The 13,796-nt window shown below is 37.6% G+C and overlaps 1 protein-coding gene across 13 annotated transcripts in view; it reads right to left on the reverse strand.

The window, feature by feature from the left end:
• The window catches only part of CKAP5 (cytoskeleton associated protein 5), a 94,643-nt gene that overhangs the window by 39,475 nt on the left and 41,372 nt on the right, over nt 1–13,796 (reverse strand). For all 13 annotated transcript variants that reach the window (XM_012096359.4, XM_012096358.4, XM_012096357.4 and 10 more), the window contains 6 exons: nt 13,181–13,294; nt 7,262–7,366; nt 3,578–3,667; nt 3,308–3,472; nt 2,688–2,816; nt 1,758–1,940 (listed from right to left, as the gene is read on the reverse strand). In XM_012096359.4, the coding sequence (XP_011951749.3) occupies nt 1,758–1,940; nt 2,688–2,816; nt 3,308–3,472; nt 3,578–3,667; nt 7,262–7,366; nt 13,181–13,294 (786 nt within the window). The remainder of the gene's footprint in view (nt 1–1,757; nt 1,941–2,687; nt 2,817–3,307; nt 3,473–3,577; nt 3,668–7,261; nt 7,367–13,180; nt 13,295–13,796) is intronic.

Genomic DNA, 13,796 nt, shown 5'->3' on the forward strand with positions numbered 1-13,796 from the left:
CCACTGGATTCTATCCACTAATATTCTATTTAAATACCTTCATTTAAGTTTGTTTCACCCCAGTTTTGAACGATCACAAGAAAATAGCAGTTTCTCATAAGGTACACAGTCAAGGGCAGTCAACATGAATATGCCAACACACATCACCCCTTCTACCTGTTCTGGGTATCCGTTAGGCAATGCCTGAATGTTAAGAAATGCCTAAACCTAAAAAGAAGATGAAATGACAAAGGACCAAACTAGTCTTGAACATGCAGACCTGTCCTGAAACCACTGTTATCTTGAACATACTCTGAGCTTTTAAGTGGGGTAATGAGCAGAACTAAGATGCTGGGTTTTAATCAAAGAAAACTTCTAACACTTGCCAGATCACATTAGCACTAACTGTGCTGATTCAGAGTAACTACCCCATAAAGAGAAATTTATTTGTTTTCTAACTGTAAAAATGGAAAATTTTACACTCTGATTTATTATAACACCTCTTCTGGATCCTTTCCCGTAATAGTACTCTGTTTAGAGAGGTAACTCAGTTAACAAATCTTCTACTTTATTTTTTTAAAACACATATACGTTTATTGGCTTAACAGATTTATTGGCTGATATTGTCCTACTTATTTTTTCAAAAGAACAAAAGCAGGTCCTCCCTACCCTATCCACAGCTTATTTTAGGGGGAAGGAAAAGAATCCCTTATAAGAGAAAGCCAGCTAACATGGTAATGTTCAGCAAGATGAGAAAAAGTCTTAAGGTGCGGTGCCCAGGTCACTGTCCAGAGAGGCAGGAGCTGGTGAGAAAGGAGAAGACAGCTGCCAACTCCCTGTACCAGAGTACTGAAGAGACAGCATAACATGAAAGAGAGCACACAGGCTCTGTAGCTAGAGATACCTGGGTTCAAATCCCAGTTCTGCAACTCTGGACATTCAACAAATATATGCAGAGTTCCTGTTGTATGCCAGAGCCTCTTCTGTGCACAAGGGGTCAACCCATGACAAGCTCTCTCTCCTTGAAGGCTTGTAATAACAGTGTGGAGAGATCGAGTAAACGAACAAGTGAGCTGTAAGAGCACGTGCAAGACACTTAGCCTTGCTGAGCCCTGGTCTGCTTTCCTGAAAAAACAGGGATCACAAAACACTTATCTCAAGGATTATTATGACAATTTAATGAGATTAAGTAGGTAAAATGCTTCACAAAGTGAGGTTCACTAAATATTAGTTCTTTTCTCCTAACTCCAGGCTGGGGTTCAGGGTAGGAAAGAGAATCAAACTTACAGCATTTGCAGCAGATACTTTTATGCTTAAGAGAATCCAGTCCAGGAAAGTGCTCACTGTAAGAAAGTCACATTTGCCCTTGAGCATTTCCCCCTCTTCTACACTACAAGGTGCAGGTGGGTGGGGGGTACCTTGACAGAATGGAAACTTGGTGCAACAACTTGGAGCATTATTAGCAAAATGACCAAGGTGATGTTATTACTGTTAAGTGGCCAGTCACACTATCTCATCATTTAATGATACTTTCTAATGCCTTAAAATATACTTCCATATCTTCATTATCATTTTTATCTCTATACAGGTTTCAAATAACCAAATGTACTACTGGAATATTCTGTCTTCACTGAAATATGTTCTGCTGTATTCCGAATGTTGTAATGAGCTCATCTCTCAAATAAAATCATACTGAAGAATGACTATGAACCTGAGATTCAGACCCTACCTCACTAAATTCTAATTTTTAAACCACATTTTCCAAGTCACTTAGTAACCTTAGCAGCAGGTGCCTTTTTTAAAGGTCCTGGTTTGGGTGCTGAAGTGTCCTTTGTGTCCTTATCTCCTGCAGCCCCTGAAGCAGCCGCCCTTCCGGGCACAGGCTTGAAATCCTTTTTGTCAGCCGCAAGTCCAGCTTTCTTACCATGTACCAGCTCTACTTTTTCTGAACATTCTTTGATCTGGAAAACAAAAGTGAGATAGACATTATTGAGCCCAACTTTGAAACACAATCACCACATTACTTAGTAAGTCATTTCTAAACCACAACTACATGAGAATTCAGAGAGAAAAGCTTCCTTTTCAACAAAGATAAACTATCTGTATTTTCTTGGCAGTAGATTAATGACATCTTACATTATATTTCTATGCAAAGAAAAATTTACGAAGCTTATAATAATCACATTTTTGTAGAAACCAAGTTTATGTTTAGTGGGGGGAACAGGGGGAGATAATTTGGGAGACTGGGATTGACATATATAGACTACCATATAGAAAACAGATAACTAATAAGAACCTACTGTAGAGCACAGAGAACTCTACTTAATACTCTGTAATGACCTATACGGGAAAGAATCTAATGAAGAGTGGATATAAGAATAACTGATACACTGTGCTGTACAGCAGAAACTCACAACACTGTAAGTCAACTATTCTCCAATACAAAATTCAACACAAACAATAATCACACTTTTGGTGGCACACATTCATAATCAGAAAGGCAATTTTCCAGATATTAGAAATGAAATTAACTTAAGACATTATTTTTTACTTCTTCTAAAGATTGGTCCACTCAATTTTATTTTTTATAATTTGAAAATATTTCTACTAATCAAGAAACTCTGATCAAAAGGACACCAGTAGACAAACCTAGAATGCACAGAGACAGGACTGTTATCCGATTTCATTACAATCCATTACTAACCTACCTTATCAAGCTTGAGTTTGTCTACATCAGCTAAGAATGGGTTTACTGCTTTCTCACCAACCACCTTCAAAGCAGTACCTAAAGCTTCAAACGCAGCATCTCTGACTTCAGGAGCAGAATCATTGATGTGCTATAGCCAGGAAGTAAGCAGAATGATCTTAATACAAGGTACTTCAGGTATTACTGATTCTACTTCACACTGAGGGTTGTCAGAAAAGAATTTGCTTTTTACAATTCACAGAAACTAAGCTTAGCTTTCTTTCTGCCAATTAACAGTTACTCTTCCTCTCACCTTCTATCCAAAATGCCTCACAAGCAGACGATCTTCAGCTACTCTAAACCGGATGCCCGTGCTTGACCAGATTCAGCTTAATAGCTGGTATCAGTTTATGGGCCAAATAAATATAATTTTTAGTAGTTAGTGGAAGTATAAATTTATGCTTTTCTTTAAGAATGGGAACACAAATGGTACGAGACTTTGGATTCAATTTCCGAAGCTACAAAGGGTCTACTCCTCAAAGGACAATAATCTACAGTCACGCAGTCAGTGCATACAATTACGAGAGAAAAAAATCTTGCCTAGGTATAAAACAATCCCCCAATTTCAAAGAGAGTCTATACCTTAAGTAGAGCAGCACAAAAGGGCTTTAGTAAGCTCTTTGGCAGGGTAGAAGCAGTGCAGTGGCGGAAGCTTCTTGCAATAAATAGAGATGTCTGTTGCTTGATGGTTGGATTTTTATTATCCATTACTGCTAAAACATCCTCACTGATGTTCTGTAGTGTGGTCTTTAGAAAGAAAATGTGGTCAATAAGCTTTTTTCAATTGTAAAGAACAATCAAAATATCACACTGACAAACTTTACTTCAGACAAAACCACAAATGCAACTTACAGTAAGGAAGATTGCATCAATTGCCTCCTGCAGGGCTTGCACCACTTGAGGCTTCTTCTCTTTGAATTTCTCCAAAATGGTTGGTACAACCTTTACAAGTGAACAGTTGAAATATATTCGGGGAAAAAAATGACATACTGATTAATACACGCTACATCATGAATGAACTTTGAAAACATGATGCTAGAGAAGATGTCAGTCGTAAAGGAGCACACCACACGTGTATTATTCCACCTATGCAAAACATCAGATCCACAGAGGCAAAAAGTATACTAGTGGCTGCCAAGGTCTAGAGGGAGGGGATAATGGGGAGTGACTGCTCACGGATATAGTTTCTTTTTTGGGGTGCTGAAAAATGTTCTGGAATTAGTGGTTATGGTAATATACCCTAATGAATATACTAAAACCACTGAATTATACACTTTGAGATGGTTTTATAGTACATAAGTTATATCTTAATAAAACATAATAAAACAATGTCTGGATCTACCAAAATAAACCAAAAAAAAGTAAACATCTAAGTTGGATTAAAAAATCACTTCCCTTCTTGAAGGGCACAAGAATCTCATGCTGGAACAATCTTATGCCTGTACCATCACAGCAATGCTTCTCAACCTTTTTTTTTTTGCATTTCTACCTGACACGCAACCTTGCAATCATTTTTTATCAGTAATAACTCTTACTGGACAAAATGATTCTCAACTAAGTGGATTTAGGGTAGGGGAACGGGTATAGTGTATAATTCTTCCTCCCCACTCAAGACTCTGGTAGACCTCATTTGGACTGAGAAGTCTCCTGCCGTTTTACTAAAGAAAAAAGAAATAGTACCAGAAATTATAGCTAGTTTTATCAGAATTATATTTTCCTATTCAAGTACTAAGTTTAGATCAGTACACTGAGAATTTTTATAATGCTTATTTTGTCTTATAAATTATCACTAATTCATTAAACATTTAGTGACTCCCAAGAACATGTGTTGAATATATGTAGCCAGGCACTATGCTAGCAGGCAAATTAAGGTTATTTTTTAAGATCTAAAACAGTATATAGCAAAACTCAATGGCACCTCCTGCCACCCAATTTTTTAAAAAAAATTTCACAGGAGTGATACAGATCAGAAGAAATACAGTTTCCATGGAAAATATAAAACTGTTTATTTGTTTTTACTGTTTCATACCATTATTTAAGTTCCGTGTGTACCACATGATAATTTGACTTATATATACACTACAGCATGCTCACCACCAAAAATCTAGCTTTAATTTGTTACCATACAATTGATTATGGCATTTGATAGTTTTTTTCCTTTGTTTTATGGACAAAATCCCATGATCACACGAAGCTGTCATTTAGATTTGTTTGGGGAAGGGTGCTTTTATAGCTGAGACTGAACCCCACCCCCTGCCTGTGCCATCCATCACCGCAGACTTCACTTCCATTGTGTGCATGTTTGTCAGGGAGCAGGGTGTTGGGCTACAATATTCATTTAACCTCCCTTAGAACTGTTCAAGGCATCTGTCCTGAAAGCTGCAAATATATGGTCTAGCAGACTGACATTATGTACAGATAATAATTAACTGGGAATAAAAGAATGAGAAGTGTGATACAAAGTAGCAAATGGAATGCTTCGCCAGTGGCAACCCAGAACTGTCCCCTCACCCTGCCTCTTGCAGGGAGGCAGGGAGTTTTTTTGCTGTTGTGTTTTAAAAGTTGGAACTCAATCATGCCACATTTCCCGCTGCTGCTGAAACCACCCATAGAAGACACGCCGCCTATGTGCACTGGCATGTATCTTAATGTCAGTCCTTGCTTTACATGACATAAAGTAAGCTGGTGGTTTTGTTTTAGTGTGGTAGAGATTTTTTGTTGTTTTTTAGTTTTGCTTTTACAAATGGTAAAGAGTCTGCCTGCAGTGCGGGAGACTCGGGTTCGATCCCTAGGTCGGGAAGATCCACTGGAGAAGACAATGGCAACCCACTCCAGTACTGTTGCCTGGAAAATCCCATGGACAGAGGAGCCTGGCAGGCTACAGTCATAACTTCACTTTTTATCCATTTTGCCTTTCACCAATCAAAAAAATCAAGATATTTTAATAGCTGTAAAGCTAAAGTTCACTTTTACATATATTGCTAAAATATTGTTTATAAATAATGAAAACAAAGCTGAACCACACTAACACGCTTGATATCAAACATAGCATATAATTTTAAGGGGGGACAAATATCCCAAACTATAAAGCACGAGAGACAGTCTTTATGCTGCACACAAAAATCAGAAAGCCAGAATCAGAATTCAAACTAGAGGGCTAGGTAATCATCTATAATCAACTATAAAGTCAGTAAATTAAAATGTATTTTAAGAATTGTTTTCCAGCTGAAAAGTTATTTCTAATACAAAAGTATAAAGTATTCTAAGCAACACAAAACTGACCAAAAGCTAATCAATACATTTGATAGTGCGCGCGCGCACACACACACACACAAACACACACACAGATACTATGTAATAAGTAATGAATGCTATAAAAGACTGAATATAATTTTCCTCCAATCTGTGATTTACATGTCTAAGGGTTGTACAGACCCTTATTTTTATTTCCCTGGTAACAAGCTAGTCATGATTTATTTTTATTTGGTAGTGTCTTGTTTTTTTCACTTAAGTTCTCCGAAATTATTTTTAATGCTATGAGTAAGCAAGCTCCAAATACCATAACTAAGTGAGGTTAGATGTTTGCTTCACAATATAAACTGACACATGACTACAGACTGTTAGGAGATCTCAAGTCGATCTAGGGAATCAAAGGATCAAGTGGCTAGCAAGTTAAACCCTAAAGTTCAGTACAGTCAATTTACAGGAGGCTTAGTCAATCTAAGTAATACAGATAAGATTTAGAGATCAATTAACAGAAGCCAGAACTAAAGAAAACACTGCATTTGTTAAAACTGTTCCCAAACTTGAGTGCTTCCAAATTTATATTCAACAAATATCTCTAGTCAAGAGTTTCTCATAATAAACTGATATATCACCAACAGTGCAACCTACATAAAATATCTCAAGTATGTGAAAGTGAAAGTCGCTTAGTCGTGTTCGACTCTTTGCAACCCCATGGACTTGACACAGTCCATGGAATTCTCCTGGCCAGAATACTGGAGTGGGTAGCCTTTCTCTTCTTCAAGGGATCTTCCCAACCCAGGGATCGAACCCAGGTCTCCCTCATTGCAGGCAGATTCCTTACCAGCTGAGCCATCAGGGAACCCCATCTCAAGTATATAAGTAAACTATTGTTTTTTTAAATAGAAAAACCCTATTAAACACATTTTATACATTAATCTCATTTCTGGTTTTATACTGCCTTTCCTAGTCTCAGTTTACTCTGCTCTGGTTATCACAAGTTATATTTCATCCTGTTATACTGTACATCGTATTTTACGAGCAAAACAGGATATTAGTAAGTAAATGAATAAGCAAATCAACTCAATTAAGTACTTTAGGTCAAGTGCTGGATTTTCTACATAAAGCTAGTAAATTTAGTTACAACTGACATCTTTATTGTAAAATAAATGTCTTAACGAGCTACACTTAGTACTAATAACTTATGCCAAAAGCTGTTTTAAAGCATAAAGTAAATTAGCCATCCGTTTCTTGATAAAACTTAACCTATATTGAAAAAGGAGTGTTACTTACGTGTCCTGCGTATTGTCCAAATTTCTTTCTTAGCCCAACAGCCAGGCCAGTAAGACATTTTGCTGCCAAAGCTACCAACATGACATTGGTGTCCTTTCCAACAACCTACAAAGGGTGGAAAAAAAGGAGAACAAAGGAGTCACAGTCCCAAAGAAGAGTAAAAATTTACTCTTAAAAGAACTCTGAAAGCGATTATGTAACGGGCAGCCAACTTTGTTCCGTACAAGAGGAAAGATTCTTCTTTGACAATATAAAATTTGGGAGCTTCTCTTCTTATGTCTAGTCTCCTACCCTAAAGCTCTATCAACAAAATATACATACAACCACATCAAGTCTCAAACTCTCCACTGGTGGTAGTCTGGGCTGTCAGCACTGCACAACTGTGCAGGCGACTCTCATACTGGCAGAAAAGCTGGAGGCCTCTTGACTTTGCTTTGGGGCTGCTGCTGCTGCTGCTGCTAAGTTGCTTCAGTCGTGTCCGACTCTGTGCGACCCCACAGACGGCAGCCCATCAGGCTCCCCCGTCCTTGGGATTCTCCAGGCAAGAATACTGGAGTGGGTTGCCATTTCCTTCTCCAACGCATGAAAGTGAAAAGTGAAAGTGAAGTCACTCAGTCGTCTCCGACTCTTAGCGACCCCATGGACTGCAGCCCACCAGGCTCCTCCGTCCATGGGATTTTCCAGGCAAGAGTACTAGAGTGGGGTGCCATCGCCTTCTCTGTGTTTTGGGGCAGGGAAAGTGAAAAGACAGTACCTCTGAAAGACACCAGAGTAGCAGCTCTAACATTTATACCCAAGAAGCACCAGTAGAAAGTGCTGTTGGTACTTTCAAGAAGCTGATGAGATGTAAACTATTATATATAGGATGGATAACAACAAGGTCCTACTGTATAGCAGGACCTGTATATTCAGTGTCCTGTGATAAACCATAATGGAAAACAATGTTAAAAAAAAAGGAAGTTGATGAGGATTCTAAATTGCAAATACCTCTGCAACCATTCCTGAGGGAGCTTACGCCTTGCAGCTGCCATTTTAGTTGCCTAATGACCATCTGACTTGTACTCAGAGTCTCTCATCAGAGTGTCCTCCAGCAGTGTTAATACTACCACCGTCCCATAGCATGCCCTACAAAACCCAGAACTTAGCAAAACTCATGGGTAGTAGCTGCATTTGCATCAACTTAGCAAGACAGTGACTAGTATGCCTCAGTTCCTTTTTGCTAGGATTTTACTGTGGTTTACTGTTCAAGCCAGCTGATGCCAAAACGATGCTTTACTTTTAAGTGTTCCCCAAACTTTGGTTTTTCATGCTTTCCCCAGGTAGAAAAAATACTTTCATTCTATTTTGGATTTTATCCCTAAGATCTGGTATTTCATGAGCAGAACATTTCATTCCAGATTCCCTGAATTAAAGAGCCCCTAATGCACAGCATTATGCATAGCAAGACAGTCCTATATATATATACATTCCCTACCGAGGAGTGAGGGTTAAAAGACCAACATTTATTAAATGCTATAAACATTTATTAAATGCTATTTATTAGATGCTATAATTTCATAGGGGCTTTATAATCTTTATTCAATTTTTACTCTATAAAACAAGTACTATTATTATCTCAATTTTGTGGATTTCAAAAATTAAATAGAGATTAATACATTCAAGATCACAGAGTTAGCAAATGGTAGTGCTATGATTCAAACTCGGTCTGCTTTGACCCCCAAAGCTTTTGCTATCTTTACTAAAGCACATTCTCCTCCTAAACTCACGGCAAATTTATTTTCCTTATGAGAAGATGAGCTGCTGCTGCTGCTGCTAAGTCGCTTAGACCAGGGTCCTAATAAATGTTTTGTTAAATCTATAATTACTATAAGTCTAGGTATTAAAATTCTATCCATTTTTGTATTGAACATATTGGCATTTGTGTCTAGATTATTTTTCTTTACTAAAACATCTCTCAGGTATTATTTACATGCTAGATTTTGTATTTAGCATCTTAACATATATTCTAGGAAAGGTCATCAAAAACATGCTAGACCCCATTGCAAGAGATCCTACTTCAATGAATTTGGGATGGGATGTGGACATTAGTATTTTAATACAGTTCAAAGGTGCTTCTGTTATACTGGCCTAGTTAAAGGACATCATTCAATCGAATTCTTAAGAGACTATCTAACATTATCATAAGAGTAGTAACCAGTGGAAACTGAATATCAGACACTGATGACCCCAATGCAAGGTTTTGAAGAGGATCTTGTGAACCTATTATAGTTCAGGATATAGCAAAAGACTGAGTGCATTTATTGGTAAGTGATGAACCAGGCATCCAGTACAATATTTGCCCATTAACACTCATTCTCACACATCCCAGTTTGACTAAACAAGTGGTTCTTAACTGGGAAACGCAAATGGGGAAAATGGAAAAGTGTTTATTTTTAAGAAAAATAGTGTAGATGGAGGGACTCCATTTCAGGGTTGAAGAAAAAGTCAGTAATTCTGTTTGAGATCAGGGAAAGAAGTTATAGCTCACAATGTTAACTTAATCTAAATAATGGGAACTACTCTATAATTCGGAGAAGGCAATGGCAACCCACTCCAGCACTCTTGCCTGGAGAATCCCATGGACGGAGGAGCCTGGTGGGCTGCAGTCCATGGGGTTGCTAAGAGTCGGGCACGACTGAGTGACTTCACTTTCACTTTTCACTTTCACGCATTGGAGAAGGAAATGGCAACCCACTCCAGTGTTCTTGCCTGGAAAATCCCAGGGATGGGGGAGCCTGGTGGGCTGCCAACTCTGGGGTCACACAGAGTCGGACACGACTAAAGCAATTTAGCAGCAGCAGCAGCAGCAGTAGCAGAAGCACTCTATAATTAAAATTGCTGTCACTTCTACTTAATTGACTTTAAATAATAATCAATTACTATTTATCTTTAACTAGTAATGTGAGCCACTAAACAGTAATCAAAAGAAAAACACTGTTGGCAGACCATACAAGCAGGGCCACGGCCACCAGAAGTCTGCACGCTGGAACACAGCGTGGCCCCTGCCACCCTGACTAGAGGGGTCCCATGGGCAGCAATGGGGAGCCAGTTCAGCCAAAAACAGATAACACAATTTAAAAAAATTTAAAAAGAAATTATTTCAGGAATATTGTGAGGAATTTCAAAACGAGTAGCTTTTTACTACCTGTATTTAAGGAAAAAACTGGGCAACTAGTAAGATTACTTGATGAAGACAACAGAGAGAAGAGACGATGGAGGGAAGAGGGATGGGTCCACAAAGACCAATTAAGTCAATACAATATGGACCTGGGGCTGGACATGGGCGGGGGCTTGGGGAGGCAAGGATTAAGAGTGGGATTAGCAGATGCAAACCAGCATACAGAAGGTCAATAAACAACAAGGTGCTACTGTACTGAACAGGGAACTATATTCAATTTCTTAGGATAAACTATAATAGAAAAAATATTAAAAAGAATATATATACATATGTATAACTGAATCACTTTGCTGTACAGTAGAAATTAACACAACACTATAAATCAACTATATAATAAAACAAAAACAATATGGATATGAAGTTTATTTTTGTCTACAAGTAACTAAAATACAAAATACAAAAACAAAAATATCATGTTTCATGTTAATTTATATTGACATTAATTTTTCATGGTTTTAAATATTTTAGCCACAAAATTAAGTTTCTTTTTACTGGTCTGTAGCCTCTGACTGACTGCCCCAACTCCACCATGTGAAGAGGGAAAGAAGCGCCTCCTGCTACCATAAGATCTCACACAGATCCACCGTTTATGTCTACCCAGATATAAAAATCCATGACCGTCTCTGTATAGAATACAGTGAGAGTTTATACTCACAGTCACAAAACCAATGGAAATCACAGAATACTTTTCATCTAAAAAGCTAATATCCTAAGAAAATGCATGTAGAGAACATCAATTATTAACATTCCTGATTCCAATTAACATTCCTGATCATTACATAAGGAAAAATAAAAGCTTTTATTTGAGGCATTGAGAATTCAGTGCAATGTATCTGTTTCCGTAAGAGTTCTGATTTTAAAGATTATATGCTAGAACTCACAGAGAATCTGGAGCTCTTGTCAAGGTCACTAGAGTCCCTCTTCCTGCCGTCTACCCGCCTCTTTCCTCCTAGGCTCCAGGTTGGTGAATCTTTTCCCCAGGCCCACTCCCTCTTAATGACAGTCAGTCCTTTGTAACTGCAGATTCCGGAGGCCAACAGTACTCATTGCACTATGCCTTTTTATACAAGGAACTTGAGCAGCTTTTAGCGTAGGTGGGAGCTCCTAGAACCAACACTCTGCCCCCTCTTTCCCCCAACCTGGGGATATTGAGAGATGACTGTAGTCTTGCCTGGGTCTGTGGCTCTTCAAGATAGATGACAGAGGAACAATGATTTTGACAAATTATATCCCTGTCTCTAAGTCCTACTTAGAGGAAAGCAAAGGAAGACTATGAGAAAATACAGTCCAGCCTCATTATTCACGAATTTCACATTTGGAAATTCATCTACCCATTAAAATTAACTGATAAGCCCCAAATCAATGATCGAGGCACTTTTCTGGTTACTCACAGATAAGCACAGAGCTGAGGAAAATCTGAACTGCCTGACATGCACATTCCCAGCTGAGATGGACAATGCGATGCTCTGCCTTTGTCTTTCAGCTCTCACACTGTAAACAAGTGTCTTTTCATAGTCTAGTTTACTGCCAGGGGTTTTTTCTGCATTTTTGTGCTTTTGGTTGGTGCTTCCACTGTTTAAAGTGACCCACAAGTATAGTGCTGAGGTGCTCTCTGGTGTTCTTACATGCAAAAAGGCAGTGATGTCTCTTTCAGAGAAAATAAATGTGTTAGGTAGACTTTGTTCAGGCGTGAGTTATATTGCTGTTGGCTGTGAGTTCAATGTTAAGGAATCAATCACATATAGTGAATAAGACATCTTCAAACAGAATAAAACAAGGTTATGCATTGATCAGTTAATGAAAATGTGACCACAGGGCTGCAGGACCTTAACCCTGTATCTTCTCTTGGAACAATGGTTTATTTTGCTAATTCAGTGTTTGCAGTGACATTATAGAACATTATTACCATGAATAATGAGAATTACTCTACTTACATATTCATTTAATTAAAGAGTAACCTCCCTCACCCCCCACGATGCTAATCCTCTATAATTTCAAGCTGAAGAAGCAAATAAAACATTTTATCCTTGCTATATTCAAGACGATGCCTTCAAATAAAAAAAAGAAGATGCCGTCAGTCTCTTAAGCTCTATTAAAACAACATCCACAAGTGTCTGACCTGACTTACAGATATTATGAAAAACCACTACAGACAAAAATATCCACCCCAGCATTCGACTTGCTTGAAACTAAGTAATACCAAAGAGTATTTACTAAAATATTTCTTTCTTATTTAGTACTTACCTGCTTTATAAGTGACCACATATCCCCCGGTCCTGCGCTGCACTTTACATGCTAATAGTGTGGTATCACTTACTACCTAACTAATGAAAAATACTCTTCACATCTAATATTTTTTCCATTAAATAGACCCAATTTAAAAAGCTCATTCTGTAGAATTATAAAACTAGAATATTTCGTTCTAGATCAGCAAGATTCTCTATTTCTTAATGTTTGTGTATGCTATCAAATAGCACATATACAGTCAAAGTGATAATTAACAAAGATTAAAAGTAATCCCTCTAAACTAAGACCGATCGTTTTAAATAACCCTTAAAAAAATATGTATGCATATAATTAAAAAACAATCAACAGTGTTCCCTAAATGGCGGTGCTGACTGTGATAAAAAAGGTGACTTATGAAGAAAAATAATGGCCTGGTCTGCTGTTGGGATACCAATCCTTAAACTCTTCATATTTACCTTCTTCAAAGCTTTTACTAAATCTGCATAATCGCCTGCTTCCAGTTTGGGGTTTTTCACTAGCACTTCTACAGCTTCCAGGGCTTCTTTTCTTTCTTGCCATTTTTTTGCCTCCTATAAGACACAGTATGAGTCACTTGGAGAATAGAAAATAAGAAAGCAAAACAAAAGTCTATTTCTTTCGAGCTACTAATTCAAAGATATCTATTTTTTGTTTTTTAGAAACTTTCTAAAGCTAGTTAGAAATCAACATTACAAACAATGTAGCCAAGCAGAATTAAAGTTAAATTCATGTGTATAAAATTTTGTTCGTATGTAAAAAGTATTTTTGTAACATCTCATAATCCTAATGTTCTACAATAAATAAGCAGGATGAAACACCAGATTGTTCTTCTCGTTTTCTAGGTAAATTTTGAGCAAGTGTTAAACAGAAAACACTAATAGAAAGCATTTCTAGCATATCTCACAGTAGCACATCTACATGGGAGAGGAATTTCTATACTGATAACATTAGAAACACCAGACAGGAACAAACTTATAACCAACAACCAATACTGCTCTAATTCTGGATATTAGTTTTCCAAATTGTAGGTACAGTGTTATTTTTTTTGTTTGC

Source organism: Ovis aries, chromosome 15, assembly GCF_016772045.2.
Source record: "Ovis aries strain OAR_USU_Benz2616 breed Rambouillet chromosome 15, ARS-UI_Ramb_v3.0, whole genome shotgun sequence".
Classification (NCBI taxonomy): domain Eukaryota; kingdom Metazoa; phylum Chordata; class Mammalia; order Artiodactyla; family Bovidae; genus Ovis; species Ovis aries.